At 40.0% G+C, this 25,413-nt stretch overlaps 1 protein-coding gene across 7 annotated transcripts in view; it reads right to left on the bottom strand.

Moving 5' to 3' along the window:
• HECW2 (HECT, C2 and WW domain containing E3 ubiquitin protein ligase 2) overlaps positions 1-25,413 on the bottom strand; it is a 404,779-nt gene that overhangs the window by 130,168 nt on the left and 249,198 nt on the right. For all 7 annotated transcript variants that reach the window (XM_060105711.1, XM_060105717.1, XM_060105714.1 and 4 more), the window contains 5 exons: positions 19,861-19,955; positions 14,755-14,830; positions 9,824-9,993; positions 5,768-5,910; positions 234-334 (listed from right to left, as the gene is read on the bottom strand). In XM_060105711.1, coding sequence (XP_059961694.1) covers positions 234-334; positions 5,768-5,910; positions 9,824-9,993; positions 14,755-14,830; positions 19,861-19,955 — 585 coding nt within the window. The remainder of the gene's footprint in view (positions 1-233; positions 335-5,767; positions 5,911-9,823; positions 9,994-14,754; positions 14,831-19,860; positions 19,956-25,413) is intronic.

Below are 25,413 nucleotides of genomic sequence, written 5' to 3'. Positions count from 1 at the left end.
GTTCGCTACTGCCGGAAATTCCACATCCCAGCTTCCAAAGGCAGGTAAAACCTAAGAGAGATTTTTTGATAAACAGGCTTTTAAATCTGCTTGGAAAACTTCAGCAGGTAATCATTTGATAGCTATTTTATGTTCAGAACAGGATACAAACAATTCTGTTCAAGTGTAAACTGACAACAGAGTAGGATTTAACAAGTTTTTCCTATAGCAATATATTTATACAGGTATCTCACCTTCATGCACAGAAGATGTGACCTCCACTCTGAACTGGAGGTACCCACTCACATGGTCAGCTGGGAGCCTTCTGCCGAGGTTGTAGCTGAGCATCTGATCACTGCAAGAGGAGAAATGGTTCCTTCATCCATACTACTCTGGTGTCAGCCTTCATCTTCTTCCCATAGGCCACCCCCCAAACCCCACATATTTCTCTTGAAACTTGCATACTCACAAGAAAATAAAAGGTCAAAGGCATGTTAAGAGTCAGTGTAATTTTGTTCATTTGTACAAATGAATACTTATAAACCCAGGGATAAAAGGGAATCTTGTCACAAGGAGAAGTATCAGTAAAGGCTGAAAATGCAATACTGTACAATATTGTTATGATTTTTTTAAAGGGCACTGATTTGCTCTCTCACTGTTAAGAGTGACCAGAGAAAGGGCATTTTAAAAGCCATCAAGGAGCTGGGCAAGGCCTAAAATTTGGGGTGTTTTCTGACTCAAGTGTAAATGTATAGAAGGTCTGGTTCCTTAGCATTTAGCATGATAGGAGTTAGGTTCTAAAAAGACAGGCACAGGGAATTCCCTGGTGGTCCAGTGGTTAGGACTCCGTGCTTCCACCGCAGGGTGCAGAGGTTCCATCCCTGGTTGGGGAACTAATATCCCGCATCCTGCATGCTGCACGGCCGGCCGAGCAAAAGAAAAAGAAACAAAAGAGAGGGAGAGGCGCACAGGTAAGGGTTATCACATGGAGGGCACAGCGCTGCTGTATCCTGAAGAACAGGAGCTGGGAGTTAGGACAGAGCAGTGTGAGAACAGGCCGGGCTCTGACGGCTGCTCCAGCTGTGTGAGAGGCGGGGGGCTGCTGCACCTCCCCTTCCTCACCTGTAAAGTAAGGGGCTCACTGTTGGCCCTCACTATTGGGGGGCCTATCACTGATACTCCAGGCAGCTTGTGAGCCATACTGATGGGACAGCTGGAGGACTGCACTAGCTTTCGGAGTCTCGCTGCCACACTTGGAGGTGCGCTGGAGGGGACCACAACCCGGCCCAGCTCCTGCCCCACTTTGGCCCCAGGCTCAGGCTACCAGCCTCCTCGAGGATGGAGTCGTTGATCTTTTTCAATTCCGTGTTTATTTATCAAAGTCAAATACAATGACATCATTTCTCTGTACGCAAGCAACTTTCGTTCAGAATCTGATTTATTCTTAATGAAGGAAAATAACCAGAGGGATAGCACCAAATCACACCATCTCTGCTCTCACACTGCCCCCTAATGGCCACTTCAGGAGGAAAACACAAGGCCTCTACCTAATACTTGCACCACTGTACACTTCAGAGCCTCTGGTCAGCTACTGATTATTAATCTCCATAACGATTTTGCTTGTTCTTCTCTACCTCCTCAGTACAATTATAAATAGATGTTATCTGGGATTTTACATTAGCGGTTACACATTTACATGCTCATGTAAAATCCCAGTTCAGATCTTATGAATTTCTTTGAGTTCATAGCAAAATTTTCTTAAAACAATAAGATCATTTCCTTTACTTCTTTCTTTTTCTTCCCTAGAAATGTTGTAATAATTTTTTGATTGATGCTTTTAAAAAGCTTTGTTTCCCCCAACTGAGTGCTTACACTCTGATAAGGGCTTTGCATGCATCATCTCCTTCAATCTTCCCTGTGAGGCAGGTGGTGGCCCTGTTTTCTAAGGCATAGGGAGGGTAAGTAACTTGCCCAAGGCCAGGCAACAATTAAGTGACAGAACCAGGATTAGAACACAGATGCATCTGACACAGAAGCCCCTGATCTGCAGTCCCCAGATCAGATCTCATTTTATGTACACTTTCAGTGACTCTTGGCTGCTTTCGGTAGCACGCATTTTAATGATATTTACTCATGGCGCATCTCAATGCAATTATTATCATAATGTTTTGTCTACTTAATCTGGTATTTAAAAAAATTTTTTTCTGTAAAGGGATATATGGGCATTTTTAACTGTTAGACATTACAGGTATGTTAAATGCTTTTACATTAGCGTGTTTGAATAATTCTATGATGACAGCAGGGATGTCTTTTTCTCTTACCACTGTCTTCCAGCATTTAGACAGTGCCTGACACACAGAGATGCTCCACATTTGTCCACTAACGCATGAACCCAGCAGCAAACTACTGGGACCTACTCTCAACATTACCGTTCCTCACCCACGTCTTTGGACATTCAGTCCTGGAATAATAAAAATCTTCATTTCTTTGTTAAAATTAAATTGACTCTCCTCTCTTCCTCTTTGGCCAATAAAAGTAAAGTGTTGGTGTTGATGATAAAAACTTATGGGTTGCCCTGGTGGCGCAGTGGTTGAGAGTCTGCCTGCCGATGCAGGGGACGCGGGTTCGTGCCCCGGTCTGGGAAGATCCCACATGCTGCGGAGCGGCTAGGGCCGTGAGTCATGGCCGCTGAGCCTGCGCGTCCGGAGCCTGTGCTCCGCAACGGGAGAGGCCACAACAGTGAGAGGCCCACATACCGCAAAGAAAAAAAAAAAACTTATAAAAGTGATGCATTTTAGCTAGGAAGTAAATGTTTAGTAAGGAGTCTAAGAATGGCATCCATCCTTTTGCTCACTATCATATCCCAAATACCCAACACAGTGCTTAACATTTAGTAGACACTATATGTATACACACCCACACATTTGTTGAATAAATTTAACAAATGAGACTCTTTACTTGGAAAAAAGAATTTTAACAGGTGTTAGTGCTATTTTTTACCCAAACTGACAAGATACTCAACTATTCAATCTATCAGTACAGGAAAGCCTCCCTATTTGGAGATTCCAAGTCAAGGGGGTTTCATCCTTGTTGCGTGCCTGTCAAGGGATTCACCTCTTTCTTGTTCTTACTCAGTCTCATCTGATTCATCCTGCCTCTTGCCATGACAGATAACTGTGTACCCTATATTATATATTATTATGATATGTCATTATAAAGAATAAGTGCCAAAGAACTCTCACTGTCTGACTGAGACATCCTCTCACTAGTGTAATCACAGCAAATGACAAAGCGTGGCAAAGTGACGTGCCTTTTGGACAGAATGGAAGCCACTCTCTGAAAAATGTCACATTCAAACCAATGCTCTTAAAATAGGTAATTTGTAAGGACTTCTAGCTCATCCTATAAAACCTCACTGTGTAAAACCTCAGCTACTTCAGAGAGTTGCAGTCTACAAAACACATAAGAAAACTCAGTATTTTTCAAGACATATCAATTACTTGATAGAAAGTAATAATCAGATCAAAAATATATTTAGATGCTAATAGCCAATACACTAATAAGTAGTATCATATTTATTTAATAAAGCAAATCCCTAAGTATCAGGCAATGCTTTTAATATACTTATGTAGAAACATTTCATAATTCTGATATTTTATGAATTCATGCTGGACTTCCTTCCAGTACATATGGAATCCATGACAGGCAGTACTCTATGTGTCCAGTTCTTTAAAAGACTGAATGAAAAGCCAGCAAGTTAACAGGAGTTTCAAGCACTGATTAAGGTTTTATTTTTCCTTGATCATTCTTACTGGTATACATAAATTGACACTCTGCCAAGGGTCACAGATATTATGTACATTATATGATTATACTTATATAAACTAAATTATAGGTATATTTCCAATGAGAGTTAATTCTCACTCTTCATAATTTTTCATTTTCTATCAATCTTGAAAATAATTTTTTAAAACTTCCCAAAGAATATTATCTCTACTAGAAGCAAGAATTGCTATCCTTAAAAATAACTGTGATTTCCCAGTTTTATCTAATTAAACCAGGCTGCTAGAATTTCAGCCTAATATTTCTGCTTCATGTGGTCTGGTTCAACCATTGCCTCTGATGGCCACAGAATTAGAATCCATTAGAATCTCTTAATTTCAGGTTTTGAAGGTGGCTTAGAGATCATCGGTCTAAAGACTTTATTTTTCAGATGAGGAAACTAATGCCTGAAAAAATTCTGACTTGCCAGAATAGAACAGTTAATTAGCTGCAAGGTGAATAGGAATGAGCAACCTTCCCCAGTTAGCTAGACTAGTATTCCATCACTGACAGTCCTTAAAGTGTTGCAGAGAAGCTGGGATTCTGGAGCTGACGGATCTGCTCAAATCTCAGCTCCACCCCTAGCTTGCTAGCCTCAGATTTCTCATCTCCAAAATGGGTATAATCACATTATTCACCTCTCAGAGTTGTTGAGAAGATTACATGAGCTAGTGAGTGTAATTTACTTAGCTCCTGACATAGAATAGGGTCTCATCATCTTTTTTGTTTACTTTGGTTTACTACTGCTGCTACCACTACTACAACTACTGTTATCACTGATACTGCTGCTGCTACCACTACTATTATCATATGTTCATAATGTCCTCCTAAAATGAAAAAGATGCCCCCCCCCGTGCCACCTGAGAGCACCAGTGTTACTCGGTTTGCTGGCACTTACCATGTGAAAATATATACACCATTGTATAATAAGGGATGGAGGCATGTTACGATTTCTTAACTACTTGATTCACAGCTTACAAAAAGTTCACAGAAAGAAAACAAACATCAAATCATATTTTAAAATTCCCTCAACGGGCTTCCCTGGTGGCGCAGTGGTTGAGAGTCCGCCTGCCAGTGCAGGGGACGCGGGTTCGAGCCCTGGTCTGGGAGGATCCCACATGCCGCGGAGCGGCTGGGCCCGTGAGCCACAACTACTGAGCCTGCGCATCTGGAGCCTGTGCTCTGCAATGAGAGGTCGCGATAGTGAGAGGCTCGTGCACCGCGATGAAGAGTGGCCCCCGCTCGCCACAACTAGAGAAAGCCCTCTCACAGAAACCAAGACCCAACACAGCAATAAATAAATAAATAAATAAATTTAAAATTCTCTCAACAAGTAATTTCTAGTTGTCTGAACGAACATATATGTCTTAGAGCTCCACTATAACACATTCTCAGAGTCTAGGCTGTGTTTTAAAGGGCCCTAAAATAAGGTAGTTTTGGTGTCTCAGGAATAACATATTCTCTGGATGGGGTTAATCAGGATCAGGAGGCGTCAACCTGACACGAAGATCTTGCTCTAGAGAGGGATTTTTATAGCAAGATTTCAATATCTCAAAAACAACTGAGCACTGTGACATTTGACACTGAAATGGTAATAATGGTAGGTACATCGTGGAAAAGATAGATAACCCAAAAAAGGTGTATAATTAAAATAAAGTGCTTTCTGCCCTGCACATTTCAATAAGTATATGAGCACTTTCATTTTTTTTTTTTTTTTTTTTTTGCGGTATGCGGGCCTCTCACTGCTGTGGCCTCTCCCGCTGTGGAGCACAGGCTCCGGTCGCGCAGGTTCAGCGGCCATGGCTCACGGGCCCAGCCGCTCCGTGGCATAGAGCACTTTCCTTTTTAAAAGAATTATGTTACCACTTCTTATCAGTAAGAAAAGTCCTCGGACTTCAAAGTATCATTTCAGTTGCTTCAGTAGGAACTAATCCCAACAAGACCCCAAGGTGTGAGGGCTGATTACCCGATGGCTTGCCGCTCCAAAAGCCTCTGGACTGGAATGGTTAGTTTCCCCAGAAAACGCTTGATGATAGGACGGCTCTTGGCAAATTTGTCTTTAATTTCAATTTCTAAGACATCAGTAAGGAGTGCGAAAAAGGAATATTTCTGAAAACAAAACATAACATGTTGAGGCAATAAAAAGAGATAAATATGAAATTATGTATATCAGTTTATTATTATAGAAAATAGTATCTCTTAAATCCTAACGACACACAGAGTCCACATTGCTAGAAAACTCTGCAGCTATTGTCAATCCTTTATTCACTCAGAATCATTAACATTCACAAAGACTAAAAAGCAACAGCTAGGATCTGTATGACAAAGGAAGCCCCTTTGATCATCCAACCCTTCCTGGTTCAACAGTTTTAGGAGATGCTATCAAATATTAAACTATGCACAATACAATTTTAGTGCTCACTACATTTAACGTATCTTAATTCTTTAATACTTAATATCTTGTTATAGAGTGGCTTAGACTTAACTGATACATTTGATTAACAGCAATTTTAATTCCTGATCCCATGGTATTTTCGAAGTTACACATAATAGGTTAAAATACTCCTTCACTTAGTGGTTAAAGTAGGAACATCTAAAGGATATGATGGTTTCCCTGGTTTATATTAAAATAAAACAATGCTTAAATGGAAGTTACTTAATTTAAAAGGCACACAGGGACATTTCTTCTGGGACAGAAAAATAAAAGTATGAAGTTAAGATAAGATGTGTTGTTTTAAGAATGCCATTGGAGAAAACTGGATTGGATATTAATAAGGATATAAAATAAAGAGCTTTACTCATTTACAAAGACTTTCACATATATTACAAAGATAAAATTTTCTTTTTAATGATGAGGCTTTCAGGAAAAGTAAGATGGAGCCAGGAATCTAACCTGAACCATTTCTCTCCTCCCCTGGCAGTATCCAGGCAACCACAGTGATATAAATAGTGCCAGCCAGCTTTACACTTAGGGGTCACTAAATTTATTTAGTCATAACAATTTAATTTCACCAAAGGGCCGTAAAGTTCAGTCATTTTCTTAATGGAAAAAGCACTTGCTTAGAATAAGGGAGCAGAGTTTAAGCACTACTAGCCTCTGAATAGCTAGTTACATAAACATTTTAAGCTTCTGTTTCTTATTCACACAAATGGAGAGATGATAATCTCATCCCTTACACCCCCCTTATCAGGCTTGTACTGGTAACATGGTTAAAAACATGGTTAAAAGCAATCTACAGATTCAATGCAATCCCTATCAAATTACCAATGGCATTTTTTATAGAACTAGAACAAAAAATCTTAAAATTTGTATGGAGACACAAAAGACCCCGAATAGCCAAAGCAGTCTTGAGGGAAAAAAACGGAGCTGGAGGAATCAGACTCCCTGACTTCAGACTATACTACAAAGCTACAGTAATCAAGAAAATATGGTACTGGCACAAAAACAGAAACATAGATCAATGGAACAAGATAGAAAGCCCAGAGGTAAACCCATGCACCTATGGTCAACTAATCTATGACAAAGGAGGCAAGGATATACCATGGAGAAAAGACACTCTCTTCAATAAGTGGTGCTGGGAAAACTGGACAGCTACACGTAAAAGAATGAAATTAGAACACTCCCTAACACCATACACAAAAATAAACTCAAAATGAACTCGAGACCTAAATATAAGACTGGACACTCTAAAACTCTTAGAGGAAAACATAGGAAGAACACTCTTTGACATAAATCACAGCAAGATTTTTTCTGATCCACCTCCTAGAGTAACAGAAATAAAAACAAAAATAAACTAATGGGACCTAATGAAACTTAAATGCTTTTGCACAGCAAAGGAAACCATAAACAAGACGAAAAGACAACCCTCAGAATGGGAGAAAATATTTGCAAATGAATCATCGGACAAAGGATTAATCTCCAAAATATATAAACAGTTCATGCAGCTCAATGTTGAAGAAACAAACAACCCAATCCAAAAATGGGCAGAAGACCTAAATAGACATTTCTCCAAAGAAGACATACAGATGGCCAAGAAGCACGTGAAAAGCTGCTCAACATTACTAATCATTAGAGAAATGCAAATCAAAACTACAATGAGGTATCACCTCAAACCAGTCAGAATGGGCATCATCAGAAAATCTACAAACAACAAATGCTGGAGAGGGTGTGGAGAAAAGGGAACCCTCTTGCACTGTTGGTGGGAATGTAAATTGATACAGCCACTATGGAGAACAGTATGGAGGTTCCTTAAGGAACCAAAAGAATTACCATATGATCCAGCAATCCCACTACTGGGCATATACCCAGAGAAAACCATAATTCAAAAAGACACATGCACCCCAATGTTCATTGCAGCACTATTTACAGTAGCCAGGTCATGGAAGCAACCTAAATGCCCATTGACAGACAAATGGATAAAGAAGTTGTAGTACATATATACAATGGAATATTACTCAGCCATAAAAAGAAACGAAATTGAGTCATTTGTTGAGACATGGATGGATCTAGAGACTGTCATATGGAGTGAAGTAAGTCAGAAAGAGAAAAACAAATATTGTATATTAACGCATATATGTGGAACCTAGAAAAATGGTACAGATGAACCGGTTTACAGGGCAGAAATTGAGACACAGATGTAGAGAACAAACGTATGGACACCAAGGGGGGAAAGCCGCGGGGGGTGGGGATGGTGGTGTGATGAATTGGGAGATTGGGATTGACATGTATACACTGATGTGTATAAAATCGATGATTAATAAGAACCTGCTGTATAAAAAAATTAAATTAAAAAATTAAAAAAAAGAATGTTAGGGAAATAAAGTTATTGCTAGTATCATTACTATATCCACCATGTGCCTTCTAAGTGTTCATCTTGAGATAACGTTTTATGTCTTCTAGGCTTCTAATGTGTTAAATTAAGTGGTATGCCTTTAAAAGTTATTCACTATTTGGGGACAGTAAGTAGTTTTTCAAACCAGGAATAAGAAAACATGTAGCATTTATCCACTTAAATAACCATAAAAACTGCCCAGGAGAAACATCCTGCTACACTGGCAAGTCTCAAATAGCCACATCTTTTCTCCATTTGGTTTTAGATCCCCTGAAGTATCTCCTTCTCCAATGAAATACTCGTTCAACATTGTTAGAACATATTATTGTCATTAAACATTTAGGGAGTGATTTAATTAACTGTGCAACTCCCATGCCAATACAGGTTTGTCTAGAAGCACTCATTAATGCTAGCATATGAAATGTGTCTTGGTTCCCTGAAAAATGGTGGGAGAACTCACACTTTGCTCCCTAGAAAAGAAGCAATGTCTCTGTTCATTCTTTGACTTTAAATAGTTCCAGCGGGAAAACCCTGGGCTTGATTTCACTGATATGATGCACTATGATGACTGGTAACGTATTGTAACTGTGAGAGAGTCTGAAATACCATCAACACAATCTGCCTTGCCTCAGGATGACGACTCCTTGAATGGTTCATGTAAGTAACCAAAATCTATAATGGAAATCCAAAAACCATTTGCCAGACAGTAAGGAGAGAAATTCCCTTAATCTGTACTGAGTATATGCTAGAACAAAATATCAAAATTTTAAATAAAAATGGGATCAGTATTACTGACTTTTCCTTCTGCCTCAGGCTCCCATATGGCTTGGCAAGGCACTGTTACTGATGCTGCCCTTACAGAATTTTGATATTTTGTTCATCATGAATTTTTGCCTTGATTTTGATTTTTTTAAAATATTGCATTGAAATATTTATTTTGATCACTGAGTCTTTTGGACCCTATAAATCGTGCACCTGAAGGAAGTGCCTCACTTGATTTACCCTAGACCCAGCCCTGGTTAGAAGGGAATATCTCATTTTCATTGTACCTTTTTCTAACAGAACCTCTAGACACCTCAACCATCTTGCCCACACCCATAAGCAGCTCAATGATACAGAGTCCAGTGGAAAGAGACGGAGTTGGCCAACTTCCTAACTGTCAAGTAGAAGGCCACGTACTATCATCTTACCTCTCGGTGCCAAATTGGATTTGTGGTGTTACTGATGATAGTAGACCTCCTCTCCTGCCCATGGTGGGCACAGGTGGGGAAACTGCTCTTCTTCCCTGGCTGAATCGACATCTTAAGATAAGGGTCAGGATTGAAGAACATCCCTTTCTTTAGCCCAACTGCCCGAAGATCTTTAAAGAAAGAAAGAGAGGAGGAAGGAGGGAGGGAAAGAGAGAGGGAGAGGAGAGGGACAGAAGGAGAGAAGATTCATGTATCTTGATTAGAACAAGCAGCTCAACGACAATTTGTTCTTAAATAATCACACAGGAAGCTCTAAACAGAAACTATTTGGTAAAACAACAAAGTTATTCATACTATGATTGTTTAGGTAAGTGGGAACAGTGGGTTATGACTAGTTCCAGCAGAAAGTCTCCTAACAGGCTGCAAAATGAAGCCAAACTTTTACTACCACCTTATACACCTAAAATGACTTTTCCTTGGAAACGTCTTGATCCTAACATGTACATCTTCACCACCTTTTTCTATGTGGCTTGGCAGCTAGCATTTCACACAATCTCTTGAGAGAAACCCTTAGTAAATAGTGTATTAAAAAAGAAAACCAGGCTTCCCTGGTGGTGCAGTGGTTGAGAGCCCGCCTGCCAATGCAGGGGACACGGGTTCGCGCCCCGGTCTGGGAAGACCCCACATGCTGCGGAGTGGCTGGACCCATGAACCATGGCCGCTAAGCCTGCGCGTCTGGAGCCTGTGCTCCACAACGGGAGAGGCCACAACAGTGAGAGGCCCGCGTACAGCAAAAAAAAAAAAAAAAAAAAAGAAAAAGAAAACTAATACATTCCTTCATGAGAGAAAAGTGGATCTTCTATATACACATATGAGATGCACTGACTTAAGTTTAATTGGGGATGAAACTTAAGAGCACACATTCAGTTATGCCATATTTAAAACATCATACATATTCTACAAATGAAATGAATGTTAGGGGAAATAAAAGGAGACCAGAAATATTTCTAAACTTTGAATGCTATCTGCTATATTAAATAATTGTAAGGTTATTTTTTCAATAGGCTGTTAAGTAAATTATATATTTGATGAATGTCCCATAACTCATCTTAGAGTCACCACTTGTTATTTCATACTATGCGAGCTGCTAAAAGTTCTGGCTAAAGTCTGGTTAGTGAAGAGACTAAAACGTTTAAAAATGGTCAAGCTGAGGGACACAAAAATGTCAGGAAATAAAGCTGGCTTCACTGGATCCTCAATGCCTTTCTGAGAATATCAGTTTGAATAAGGTTGCCCTGAGAGCTAAGTGATCTTGAAAGCTTCCGGGAGAATAGACAGCTTCTAGGTAACTTTATGCAGTTATGATCAGTGTAGGGAAGTCCTCACCACTGGTTCAGAAAAAAATTCTGTGGATGGCCTCTGAATCCTCAAAGACCTTTGGATTACCCAAATGAGCTGGGGAAGAGACCCTACAGAGTAACCCCACATTTTAGGAGGTCACCAGGGTCATCCTACTCAAGCCCATTCCTGAAACACAAAGTCTTTCTTAGAAGGACAGAATTGGCCTGGGGTTGCCCATAGAACCATACTCCCTGGAGGAGGTTCACCAATGACCAACAAGAACTTGTGGCCTAGGGGCTTCCCTGGTGGCGCAGTGGTTGAGAGTCTGCCTGCTGATGTGGGGGACACGGGTTCGTGCCCCGGTCCGGGAGGATCCCACATGCTGTGGAGTGGCTAGGCCTGTGAGCCATGGCCGTTGAGCCTGCGCGTCCGGAGCCTATGCTCCGCAACGGAAGAGGCCACAACAGTGAGACGCCCGCGTACCGCAAAAAAAAAAACAAACAAAAACAACTTGTGGACTAGATAACATGTGATGAAAACAGACCAGGACTGTCTAATGACTCATAACTGGCAGTAGCGGGAAACAGTCTAATATGTCAGAAAAGATTTAAAAATTCAAGCAAGAGGACCTTATGTTAAGAACGCTGCATCAAATATAGTAAGATCTTTGATCTAAAAGCCAGTGGCAGAAGGGAAAGATGAGTAAAGAACTAGACAAGCACTTCAGAGAAGCTGCCGTAATCTCATTAGCTTCACAGTCCCCATCCCTGGCACTTCCTAAACTATGGAGTCATTATTAATACAGCATTTGCATTTTACTGTCAATTTAATAATGCTACATGTTTTCACTTGGCTTTATTTAGCATTAAACAGCTTTGAGAGAAAATGCAATTTACATATTTATTTTCTTACCTTTCTTGATTGTGCTCGCCTCAGACTCAGACAAGAGAATGACATTCTTTAGATATTAAATCTACTTCTCAAGAAGGGATTTCTTTGCAGTAAACAAGGAGTAACATGTACAGAAATGGCTGCCATGACGTCTGACAGAGCTAAATTATTCATGCAAAACATTCCTTTGAAGAAAAAGCATCCACCAGAAGATTAAGTCACAGCGAAGAAAGATGTCACTATTAACCCTTTTCCACAAGGGACATCGTACAAATAAATACAATAAACTACCAATTATTTGTACTCTGATTATTCAGTTCACTTTATCCATCTCTTGCCTCTCTCTTTTATCTTTTATATATTTTATTGCTCATAAATATCCACATCACCTAATAGACTAAAGAAGGACTCAAAGTCACAAAGGTATGACAGGTTAAATATCCTTCTTACTTGGAGAAAAGGTTTAAGATAGTCATCAAAAAACAGTTTTTTGGGGCTTCCCTGGTGGCACAGTGGTTGGGAGTCCGCCTGCCGATGCAGAGGACACGGGTTTGTGTCCCAGTCTGGGAAGATCCCACATGCCACGGAGCAGCTGGGCCCGTGAGCCATGGCCGCTGGGCCTGCGCGTCCGGAGCCAGTGCTCCGCAACGGGGGAGGTCACAACAGTGAGAGGCCCACGTACCGCAAAAAAAAACCAAACAGTTTTTTTGTTTTAGCAGAGTTCAATTATTTGTGTCCCTACTTATCCATAGATAATCAAGAGTAGAACATTTGCAGACATTCTACAGTGCTTAAATGCGCTCCATAAATATTATCATCCACTGTCAATATGCTACAACCAGATGAATTTTTTAGAATTACCGTTATAAAGTTGCTTTCATCTTCTATAATTTTTAGCCATTTCTATACATCATCTGCAAATAGCTGATTACATGGTAAGAAATAAAGCAGATTTTAGGTAGCGAGCATCCATGTGTATTGAGGTGGATGTTAGAAAAAGTTGTATATATATAAAAAAGCATTTGGCTGCGCCCCAAAGCTTATTTCCTACTTTTTAGGATAATGTCCTGAGATTTTCAACTTCTACATGGTCATTCTCCCATGGTGGGTTAATTAACATCCCCTCTGGAGTCAAAATCAATATGTGTGTGCCATATTTAGAGTGATATTGATCATTTGAAAGCTTAGGGCCATGCTTCTAAACTAAGAAAACCGTGGTATGGTCAAACTAAGTTTTCTGAGCCATGGAGGTTGGCCAATTGTTCCATATCTATAAACAAAGAAATCTATAAACAATTTCTCTTCCTGCAACCACCCCAGAACTGTGAAGGTCTAAAGCACAGGTAGCCAACTGAAGTGCTTTCAAAAGAGAGACAGATAAGGGGGGTGGAGAGAAGTATCACAGGCAGTGGTAGTAAGTGCTTTTCTAAAAATCTAGATATTTTTTAAAACCTGAGGGTTCCAACCCAAATATATTTATTGGCCAAATCTGAACCAGTTTACAGCCTCTGAGATTTGCCAGAGAACCAAAGCAAAATGGTTTTCATGGTAAGTAACCTGTATGGCGGGGGAAGGGGAGGAGAAGGAACATGCTAGAACAGACACAGATAGTCTGTGGGCCAGCAATGAACTAACGTGCACACTTCCATTATACGTGATATTCATGCATCATGGACTTGTGTTTTCAAGATCAGCCTTCTAACCCTCACTCTTGAAAATTTCTATTTTCATTCATAAAATTTTTTTGCAGCCAAGAAAAAGTGAATCTAATTTAAATTCCAGAAGCACTACAACAATGGAAAAATGAAAACAAAACACCTTACAGTGATAGGCATCTGTTAGATTTGATTTTACATGTATTGTAGTATGGTCGTCTGTTTTAAAAGTCCATTTCAAACACTGATTTTCTTAGAGTATTCTTGACTTTATGACTGCCGATTAATATTTTTGAATCAGTGGCTTTGAAACTTTTTTTGACAGTGATCTATGTATGAAATACATTTATCTTGAAACCCATTATACACATACATAGGTGTGTATATTTTTGTGTGTGAAATTTTCAGTTTGTATAAACTGGTGTTCTATGAAAAACATTTCCCTTTGGTGGTTAAACTCTGACTTTTTTCTATTCTTTTTTTAATTGCTAGTTTCAACTAAATTAATCTTAGAAGTCACCAATGAGTTCCAACTCACAACTTGAGAAGCAGTGCTTCAGTTGTATGATAAATATACAAAAAATAAGAATATTTTACTAACCAGAAAATAAACAACAAAAAAATTGTCTTATCCACTTTTCAATTCTTTATATGTATTCCTTCACAGAAATAGGAGTATCCCTTGGCTTTTTTTCGCCAGTCTCCAAATTTTTCCTTTCTCTAGATGAGGCAAGCACAAATTGTTTTCAGTTATCTAAGCTCTACAGTGGGTTTAGCACATGTTACATTACAGTTTTTTTTAAGTAAGTATACATACTTATGGTCTTTTCATCACAAGACAACTTGCTAGAAGCTTTCTGAGTTTATATTAATAATGTAATTTTTCATGGTAAGAGATATACTTGAATTTCCAGAAGTGTTACCAAAAAAAAAAAGAAAAAACTTGCTCATATATCATAGATGAGAGTGTAGAAAGAAGTGACTATTCGTGCCTTTGAAATTACACACTTTCCAACTGGACGTCATGTTTAAAGACATCCTTACCAGACAATGTAAAGCTAACGAGTTTTCGAGAATGCTGACTTCCTGAAGCACCTCCTTCCATGCCTTCTGCCCCCATCTGCAGAGAAAAAACACATATATGTGAAGTTTCACAGGAATATGGTACCTCTCAACTTTTTTAGGGAAGCACATATATTTGCAAATATGATTTTTGTATCAATGTACTGTATATGCCTTTTCATATGCTACAAATCTTGGAAGTGAGACATAAATACAGATTCTCAGAGACTAGAGGAAGGGTCATACCTAAATTTAATCTTTACCCAAAATGTAACCAATATGAGCTTCCAAGTTCCCTGGTATATGAATCAACTTACTTTATGTCCTTTTATTTCTTTGGTAAGAATATTGGGGCTTCCCTGGTGGCACAGTGGTTAAGAATCCTCCTGCCAATGCAGGGTACATGGGTTTGAGCCCCGGTCTGGGAAGATCCCACATGCTGCGAAGCAACTAAGCCCATGCACCACAACTAAGCCTTCGAGCCACGACTACTTAAGCCCGCGTGCCTAGAGCCCATGCTCCGCAACAAGAGAAGCCACCACAATGAGAAGCCTGCACACTGCAACGAAGGGTAGCCCCTGCTCGCCGCAACTAGAGACTGCCTGCGCACAGCAATGAAGACCCAACGCACCAAAAATAAAATAAATAAATATTTTAAAAAAAGAATATAGTTGACATGTAGTAAGCATACTTATATTGCTATTATGGTATTAAAACATTCCCTTAAGTTAAAAATCAAACATCAAATTCCTTCAGATTTATTAGGAAAACTTAGAATAAACTAAACAGGTGATTTACATCATACTCATCCATATAAATGTAGAATTATCCTCTCTTGCTAAATATTTCTGAGTGACCATGTGGATGTCCCACCGCCCTTGTAGACTCCTATTTTATTGTGCTACTGGTACATGGCACATGCTATTATAATTAGCAATAATAAGAATTTGCAATCCTATTGTACTGATTATTGTATTGTAAAGCTTTTTCTAAAAGCTTCTGAGTAAATTATATCTTACTTGAAACGAGTCATTTACAGACCATAGCAGATTAAGTCTCTCAATTTATGTACAATTAGTGCTCAATTTATGGTACACTAGGAAAAAAGGGTTTTGTGGTCCTCTAAAAAAGAAGTCCAGAACACTGTAAGAGACAGATTTGAAGGCAGAATGTATTTTGAATAGTCAAGAAATAGAAACCACATTTTAATTCCAAAATTTATATTACACCCTTCCATCTTATCTTTGTGGCACTCCCCACCTCCCTTAAAAATTATACACCACCAAGAGATAAAACTTTCACTAATCCAAGCCAAGTTGAGGAACTTCAAAATAAATTCCATTCAAATTTTGAAATATAAATGTCCATTTCTGGGCTTCCCTGGTGGTGCAGTGGTTAAGAATCTGCCTGCCAATGCAGGGGACACGGGTTTGAGCCCTGGTCCAGGAAGAACCCACATGCCACGGATCAACTAAGCTCATGCACCACAACTGCTGAGCCTGCAATCTAGAGCCTGTGAGCCACAACTACTGAGCCTGTGTGTGCCACAACTACTGAAGCCTGTGCGCCTAGAGCTCATGCTCCACAACAAGAGAAGCCACCTCAATGAGAAGCCCACACACCACAACAAAGAGAAGCCTCTGCTCGCCGCAACTAGAGAGAGCCCGTGCGCAGCAACAAAGACCCAACGCAGCCAAAAATAAACATTAAAAAAATTTTCCATTTCCTTCTCTACTTCTTGTACCTTAGTCAAAACTATTTTGTGTTGACACTTAACTGCTTCCTGATTGTTTCACATATCATTTGCAATATGTCTAGGGTACCATCCAGGCATCTCTACTTCGTTCCATCCAGATGCACATTGTCCTGCAAGGAGTAACTGAAAAACCCTACAGGGAAGGAAAGAGCAGCCATCCTGATCGCATGGTCTCCCTTCTCACATATCCTTTTGCAATGAATCAAGAATAAAAAAAAAGTTATGTCTTCTCTGTCATGCATACTTTGACGTCATTGCCATTCATCAGAGTACACAGTGATATGTGCCACTTGGAACAGGAAATCCTTTGCTTCAGGGACAGATAAAGGTGACCATCACTCACTACCTTGTATTGTTTCAACACGGGTTGACAGTATTACTTCTGAGCTTTCCTGGCTTAAATCTAGGAAGGGAGTTTATTTAAAAACCTCTCTCTAAACACTGAGTACAGATGTGTTTATTATCACTGATGTTCCTATATCTGGTGGTCAGGTTGGTCTTTCCTGGCTTTATTGTCATGAATGATAAAGCTGAATTCTCCGAATATTAGTTCACATGAGCATTTTACCACGTTGTTGTAAAGGACACTGTTTATCTGTGAATTATGTGAGAATTGTTTCATATTAGCCTTTTGCCAGACAGTGAATTACATTTTTAAAAGGAGAATTCGAGGGCATTTTCTTTAGTTTCTATAATTTCTTAGAACATTTTAAGTAGGCTTTGAATGACGACAGACTATGAATCTTTGCAAAGTCTCCCTGTTCTCACCTGGCGTGAAGAGACATCATGTTTTCGGAGGGGGCACCTCTCCCCGGGCAGTGTGGTCCATTTGAGGGGAGGCCACGGTTTGTGAGATGCCTGGCACAGGAAGGGCAGCTGTTGCTGAGTGTCTGTCCCAGATGCAGTCCGTACTACCTCTCTATTTGCCACTTTATAGTCCAGGGGTGTGTGTGTGTGGTGAAAGCAGGATGAGGCAGAGACAGCGATGCTATCTGGCCAGTTGGGTGCTGTCTCTGCTCTATTTAACCTAGGGATGATGAGTCAGAGGGGTACAGCACAATATAATAAACCATATGTACTTAGTGAGAGCCAACCAACCCAGTGTCATCAAGTATTAAAATGTGGTTGCTACTGCCCAGCTATTCTTTGCATCATGGAATGATCCTACTAAACGAGCTTTGTGAATATCGATGTCAGTCAGTACAATATCTACACACAGGTCATACTCCTAGGTGAACATCATGCTGTCATAGAAACACAGGGCTCAGCCCACACTGAAATGCCCATTGGCACAGCCTCTCAATAGCAGATATAGACCCAACTGTCTCAAGCTTGGTCAGAAATCTACTGACCACCAATTCCATTAGTCAGCCTTTGAACCAAAATATTCTATTATGATTGCCAGTGCTATATCTATGAAGCTTTTAAGGTGCGCTAAAACCTGTCTGAAGAAAATTAATTATCTCCAACTATCCACAGGCTTTGACAGAATAATCTCAAAGCAAAATCAATGGAACAAGATCAGTGCTCACCAGGCTGTAAGCTCCCGGCCATCAGTGATATCTGATCATGGAAACTGCTCAAATCCAAGAAAATCTGACTCCAGAAAGTCATGTTTGGGAGCTATTATCTAATTGTACACATAGTTAATTTTTCAAACGTTTTATTATAATAAACAGCCCCACTTTTCTCGTTTTATAATTTTTCTTTTTAGAATATTAATTATAGTGTGTTCCAGTGCTTACTGTGACATGGCAGACTTTGTAATCAACAACTGTTATTCTCCTTGTGAACCTTCAAAGTCTTATATAGTAAATGTGAGTTTTAAAAAAATATTCTATACTTTGTTCACTATAATAGGAACTCAAATATAATTCAAATGTGAGCAGAGTACTTAGATATTGAAAATTTTGCACATACCATTCCCTTTACCTAAAATGCTCTTCCCTCCCCCTCTTCATCTAAGTAACTTCCACTCATCCTTCAGATTGTCCTGAAAACATGCCTTCTTCAGGGAAGCTTTCCAAGACCTTCCTGATCAGGATGAATCCTGCTAGTATATGCTCTCATAGCCCCATTTCACTGCCCCTCATAGTAATTATCACTCAAATAAATACAATTCAGCTTAATTGATGTCCCTCTCCCCCACCAGACCAGTGAGAGCAAGGGCTGTGTTTTTGCTTATCATTTCATTCCTAGTGCTGGGTATAATGTCTGGCACTTAGTAGGCACCCAATGAATATTTGTTTGAATGAATAAATGAAAGGAAAAGACTGCTTGATATCGTATTGGTGGGCCAGACAATTTCAAAATGCCATCTGCAGAGATTACATTCTGAATTTCAGGGAGTCAACCTGTTCACTTGCTTACTTCCAAAAATGCATGCATCTATAAATGTGTACACACACACACAGTATTATGAAGATTCTATATTACGAGAGTCAATAATTTTCTTCTATACTTTCACGACCTGATTGTTATTAATGACTTATAAACACTGCAATGATTTATATATCTTGGACTCCAAGAATCATCTGAGTTCAACCACCCGTGTACAATGGAGTGCATCCTGTGAAGCTGTTAGATTCTAAAGTTAGTTGGTGAAGTGAAAAATCATGAAATTGTGAAAAGTAATTCTTAAGAAAGTACCATGTTGGAAATGGACATACGTTCCTTCAAAAGTCCAGCACAGTCAGTTTCCTCCGAAGCTAAGTTAGATATCTCTTTCTTTATTGAGGACCTGGTGAAAAGCCTGGCTTCTGTTGAGTGGCCACGTGATACCAAACATATGTGTGGCACCTTTAAGCACTATAGCTCAATTCAGCATCAAGAGGGATCCCACACTCTGTCCTGCAGGAACGGCGCATTCGTAATCCCCATCTCACACTCTCTTTGGGGTAAAAGTCTGTTAAACTGACTGGCAGGGAGAATCACCCACTACTTAAATTTTTTTTTTCCTCTCTGAGTTCATGTAAATTAAATTCACATAAGATGCAAAATGCCACCATTTCCTACCAACTGGCACCCTGACAAAGTTTTAAAAAAACCCTTCCATGATGGATGGGCACTCACCAATTTCCTTCACGAACAGGTTCCCTGGAGAGTTGACTATATACAGAATTATTATAAATCAAGCCATATTTTCCCACTGGTTTACATTATGGATTTAGTTAAGCCATCCTGTAAGTTATTTCCTTTCCCAAAACGGCGCCCACACTGCTATGTGTTTCCTTTGCATTGTTTCCCATAACCCTGCCAGAGCTGCACAGGCAAAAATAGAAACCAAGGCCTCTGGGACTGAGGCTCAAGGAAGCAGCCTGAGGGGCACTCACCATCACAGCGGGGTTCTTCACCGTGATGCAGGGGGTCGTGGCTCGCAGGGCTCCACTAATGCCGTGGTAGTATTTGAAACAGATTTTTATCTCCGCTGTAAATGGATTGGAGAAAAACAGTAATTTAAACACTGAAACAAGTCCCTTAGGCATCACCTGAGGAAATCCACCTCTCAGAAAATCCCACTCAGGACTCTTTGAGCGATCCCTTCTTTTCCAGTCAGAGGCAACAGATTATACCAATTCTTGTTTGATTTTATAGGCTTCTCTGAAAATTTCTAAGAACACCCCAAATATATTAGAAAAACAGTGCACAAAAACAACACGCCAAAATATTAGTGTAGAGATAAGAATAAGACTAGCTACCATTCACTGAGGAGCTGCTGATGGACCACAGGGCTGCGTCTCTGCCCCCATTGTTATTGACCCCTCATATTTACCTCGGGAGGCAGAAATTCTTGTCCCCATAGAATAGCTGAAGTATTGAGGTTTGCCGAAGGTCAAACAAGTAAGAAACGACAGAGTCAGGACTCAAACCCCATCAAATGGGGCTTTGCCCCATTCCAAAGCCTTCACTCCTATCCTCTACAATATAGACAGAATGCAGGTGTCAATGGAAATAAAAAAAAGAGCAGACAGAGTATAAAAGATTGCTGTAGGAGACTCTGTGGTGAGAGGGTCTGGGGACCTGTATTATTTTAATTTTCCAAGTGACTTAAATGTAGCCACTAGTAGGGATCATATTTTGGAACCACCAGTAAATATATATCTACATCTCCACAGGTGTGGACGGGTGTATGTATATATATTGGATATAACTATAGGTGCGTTTGTATGTACATATATTTATATACTATATAATTTAAACTTGATAAAAAGCAATACAAATGTCAATTATTGTTTTTGGAAAGTAACTATAATTACCATGAAGCCAACAAGTGTCAAAGATTAAACCCAGGGTCACTGAAATTTCTCTGTATACAGAGCATCTGAGTCACTGAAGTTTCCCTGTGAGATGTCTTTTTCCCAAGGTGTCACTTAATATAGGCAATGACGCTGATGGGCAGGCTGCAGAGGAGAGTCCTAGCCTATAGGAGTGGAATTACCCTCTCAACTGAGTCACCTGGATTATTAAAGTGGGACCACTCGATGTGACTCCCCAAGGAAATTAATTTTGCACTGACTTTCCTGACAGCACCAAGTGGTCTCCTACAGAGTATTTGGTTTGCTTATTTTAAGAAAAAGATACAATGATTAAAGAAAAATCCTACTTTAGGAACTTATATAGGAATATTTAGGAATATTACATATAAAAATATAATATTATATTTCCCATCAATGAAAAAATACTAAATCTCATAAAAAAAGGTCTCTCATGGGTAAAATATTGAGGCTTTCCGTTACGTACGTTAATCACAAAGCAGTGATTCACAACGTAGGTGGCATCATGAAGTGAAAGATTTTTACCATGCCCAGCACCATGCTAGACAGCGCAAGGGAATCAGAGGGAGGGTTCTGGTCTAGCAGGTGTTTTCTAGTGCAGCTGTTAAGATGACAAAATCCAGAAGAGAAGCACTGAAGAGGCAGAGTGCCAGGTAGAACTGTGAAGATCATGGAAAATATTCCACGTGAGGGCACAGTGGACTCGGAAAGGTCTCGTGGAACAAACCGAACTCAGACCTTCAGCTGAGAAAAATGGGGTTGGAGAGAGTCAGGAGTGAGTAGTGGCAAAAACAGGGAAGCAGGAATGAGCATGTCGGCTTGAGGACCAGCAAGACGACCTTGGCAGCTATTCTAGCTTTACTATGAATTCCCTGGAACCCGACATAAGTGACTTGAGTGAGCACTAACACAGGTTTTTGGTGATTATGGAAATGTAATAACTATAGATCTGAGTAAACCACTGTCCCACTTGCTCTCCTTCAAGACCAGTAGCATGTATTCTGCAAGAACAAAGCTAAGTAACATGTACAAGGACTGTCAAAGCAGAACAAGCTCGGTGACAGGCGGGAGGACTGAATTCTGCAGGCATGAGCTCATTAGTATCACGTTCTACATGCCAGGAACCAGCAGTCTGTGAATCTGTGTGCAGCAGTGCCTTACAGACCCAGCCAATGGCCAGTCAGTGAGCAGCTTGTTTTTCAATAAAGAGAAGTGCATTTTTACAAGGCATCTTCCCCGAACTCCCTCTCAAGTTAGGATGCCACCTCCTCTTTTCTAATGTTTTAATAGTCAGCGAGGTAAAAGACTAGGAAACAAACAGACCCCCAAAAGTGTCTGCTTAGTTTTATCTGTAGATGTTGCTAGCCAGGCCAGCTTTGCTAGCTGACCCGTTCTGACTGTTACTTTACTTCTTGCTAAAACAAAAATCTCCAACCCCCGTGATAAATTAGAATCCCTGAAACTATAAGATAAACTCATTCTCATTGTGCACAGCAGATTTTGTGGACATGATCGCCAAAAACCGCAGAGCTGACAGCTTCACAATGCTTTAAGATTCAGTGTAAAGCCAAGGGGACTTACACAGATCACCAGCTACAAAACCAAATGCATAGGCTGGTCCTGGTCACCAGAGAGGAAAACCCAGTACCAGACAGAACTAGTTGCTTGCACCTCGACTGTTCAGGAGGACACCAGTGGAGACTTCTGCCCCTACGATAGAGGAATGTTTCATGCTGAGTGGGAGGTTTCACCTTCACGTATCATTTGGTGTTTTAGAAGGTCACTCAAGATTTTTAAAAATGGTGTAACTAAGCAACATCCCCTCTGAGGAAGAGAGAGAGAAGAGAGAGCAGGATTTTGATTAATGTCCCTGAACATTTATTTTAGTTATGAGAAGAGGTAACTGGGAAGACGACTCAAAAGGGCGGAAGAGAGAAGTTGGTATTCATGCTTCTATTTTAGCTACAATTTTATTTTTTTTTTTTTTTTTTTTTTTTTTTTTTTTTTTTTTTGCTGTACGCGGGCCTCTCACTGCTGTGGCCTCTCCCGTTGCGGAGCACAGGCTCCGGACACACAGGCCCCGCGGCCATGGCTCGCGGGCCCAGCCGCTCCGCGGCACGTGGGATCCTCCGGGATCGGGGCACGAACCCGTGTCCCCTGCATCGGCAGGCGGACTCTCAACCACTGCGCCACCAGGGAGGCCCTTAGCTACAATTTTAAACTCTAACTGTAAGAGGAGACCAGAAAGCTACTGCTGAGAAACAGATACAAGAACAGGTGAAAGCAAACGTGGGCATGATGATGGAGCCTCAGATAAGGGAGGAGCCACTGGCCACAGGGCCAGCCCTGCTCACAGGCAGGAAAGATGAAGGATATGGACTAAGGAGCATTCTACCTGACAACAGTTTCTCCACAGCCTGATGTGGCAGCTAATCAGGCCTCAAATTATGGAGGGGGAATACATATAACTATTCCTTTGGATTATAAAAAATGAAGAGTGTTTTCTCCAAAGCAACTGCTTATAAAAACATGTTGCCTTACTGGGAATATACCCAGACAAAACTATAATTCAAAAAGATACATGCACCCCTATGTTCATAGCAGCACTGTTCACAATAGCCAAAACATGGAAACAACCTAAATGTCCATCGACAGGTGAATGGATCAAGAAGATGTGGTACATATATACAATGGAATACTACTCAGCCATAAAAAAGAACGAAATAATGCCATTTGCAGCAACATGGATGCACCTAGAGCTTAGCATACTAAGTGAAGTCAGAAAGAGAAAGACAAATACCATATGATATCACTTATATGTGGAATCTAAAATATGGCACAAATGAACCTATCTACAAAACAGAAACGGACTCATAGAGAACAGACTTGTGGTTGCCAAGAGGGAGGGGGGAAGGGAGAGGGATGGACTGGGAGTGTGGGGTTGGTAGATGCAAACTCTTACATTTAGAATGGAAAAACAACAAGGTCCTACTGTATAGCACAGGGAACTCTATTCAATATCCTGGGATAAACCATAATGGAAAAGCATATAAAAAAAGAATGTCTATATGTGTATAACTGAGTCACTTCGCTGTAGAGCTGAGATTGGTACAACATTGTAAATCAATTTTACTTCAATAAAAAAAATGTTGCCTTAGAGGCAGTGAACCAGGAGAAGGGTGAGGCCTCCCACACTAACCTAGAAGGACCTATAGTCTGGGCCAGCTCCCAGAAGGAAGAAAACATTGCCGAGTGGCATCTTCTCTCTCTCAGGTCCCTTCTGAATAGCTGAAGCCAGTCATGAATCGCAGAAATATATTTTGGCCCCTTTCAATAATCTTCCGGACACTTTCGTTTGTAGAGTTACTAAAAGATTTAGCTGCCTCTATTTAAATGCTGATAAGACATAGAAACGCTTTATTTTTAAAATTTTAACTTACCAGCTTCTATTAAATACAAATGAAGAGGTCCCCCAGAGCAAGAGAATGGCAGCTCCATATCCACCACAGACGGGAGGGTGATCACTGTCCAAAGATGGCACTTTGTACTTGTTGGGGGTGACTGGGAAGGTAGAAAGGACTTAAACCTGTTCCCAAGTAAAGGGGTTTCTGTAATTGTGTCATTCTGACATTGCATTTTAAAGCAATCATTCTACCATCTGCCTAAAGGAAGAAAATATTTCCGTGTTTGTATATGAATAAAATACTTCTAGAACGATCACATGAAACTGGTAAAACTGATTGCCTTCCGGGAGGGGAAACTGGTGACTGGGGCATGAAGCTGGGGAGATAATTTACTTTCATTTTTGTGTCTTTTTAACATTATATGCTTTTCATCTATTATCTGTTCAAAATTTACTTTTAAAAAGCAATCTCAACTCAGCTACATTAACTCTAGGCAATGGTATAGGATTCCAAGCCCTCTCGGAAAAAGGTTCTACAGGCCACTGCCTGCAAGAAATGGTTTTGTTTCAAAGACTGGGATCACACCATCCATCACCTTAAATGGCTACAAGATTCACTTAGGTAGTAGTTAACAGCTTGCTCCTATTTAGAAAATCTGGATTTTCCTCAAGTTTTAGAAGTTGATTATTTTGAAACATAAAGATGGATGGAATGGAAATGTCCTTCTTCCTTTAATCATTTCTATTTCATTAAAATAGAATAATCTAAAAAAAAATCAAACTAACAGGAATTTATTCAAAAACATGATTTTAACCACTGCCTTTGTGCTTTTATTATATTCTTAATATTATGATTCCTATTGATAAGCTCTTTTATTCAGAGGCCACAAGTCGGGAAAGAGTAAACACATTCTAATTCTCATGCTTTTGAGGAAATTTACCCACATTTCCAGGGACGTGCTCACCTGTTTATACAGTACCGCAGGTTGTCTTCTCTTTAACAAGGGCCAATGCAACCTGAAAGTACCAGGCCCTCCCCTGCTAAAGCTCAGAAAAACAATCTTGAAAATCAAAGATAGACAATATCAGTATAATGTGGAAGAACCTAATAGGGTTAGAGAAGTAACTGGACCTTGTTTTTCTTATTACTTAGTAATGGCAGCTGGACCAATGTTGGAAAGTAAAGAGAAGTAGAAATAGGCAATAAA

Source organism: Mesoplodon densirostris, chromosome 8 (genome assembly GCF_025265405.1).
Source record: "Mesoplodon densirostris isolate mMesDen1 chromosome 8, mMesDen1 primary haplotype, whole genome shotgun sequence".
Classification (NCBI taxonomy): Eukaryota; Metazoa; Chordata; class Mammalia; order Artiodactyla; family Ziphiidae; genus Mesoplodon; species Mesoplodon densirostris.
Note: the sequence above shows the minus strand (reverse complement) of the source record. Positions and strands in the feature narration are given on the sequence as shown.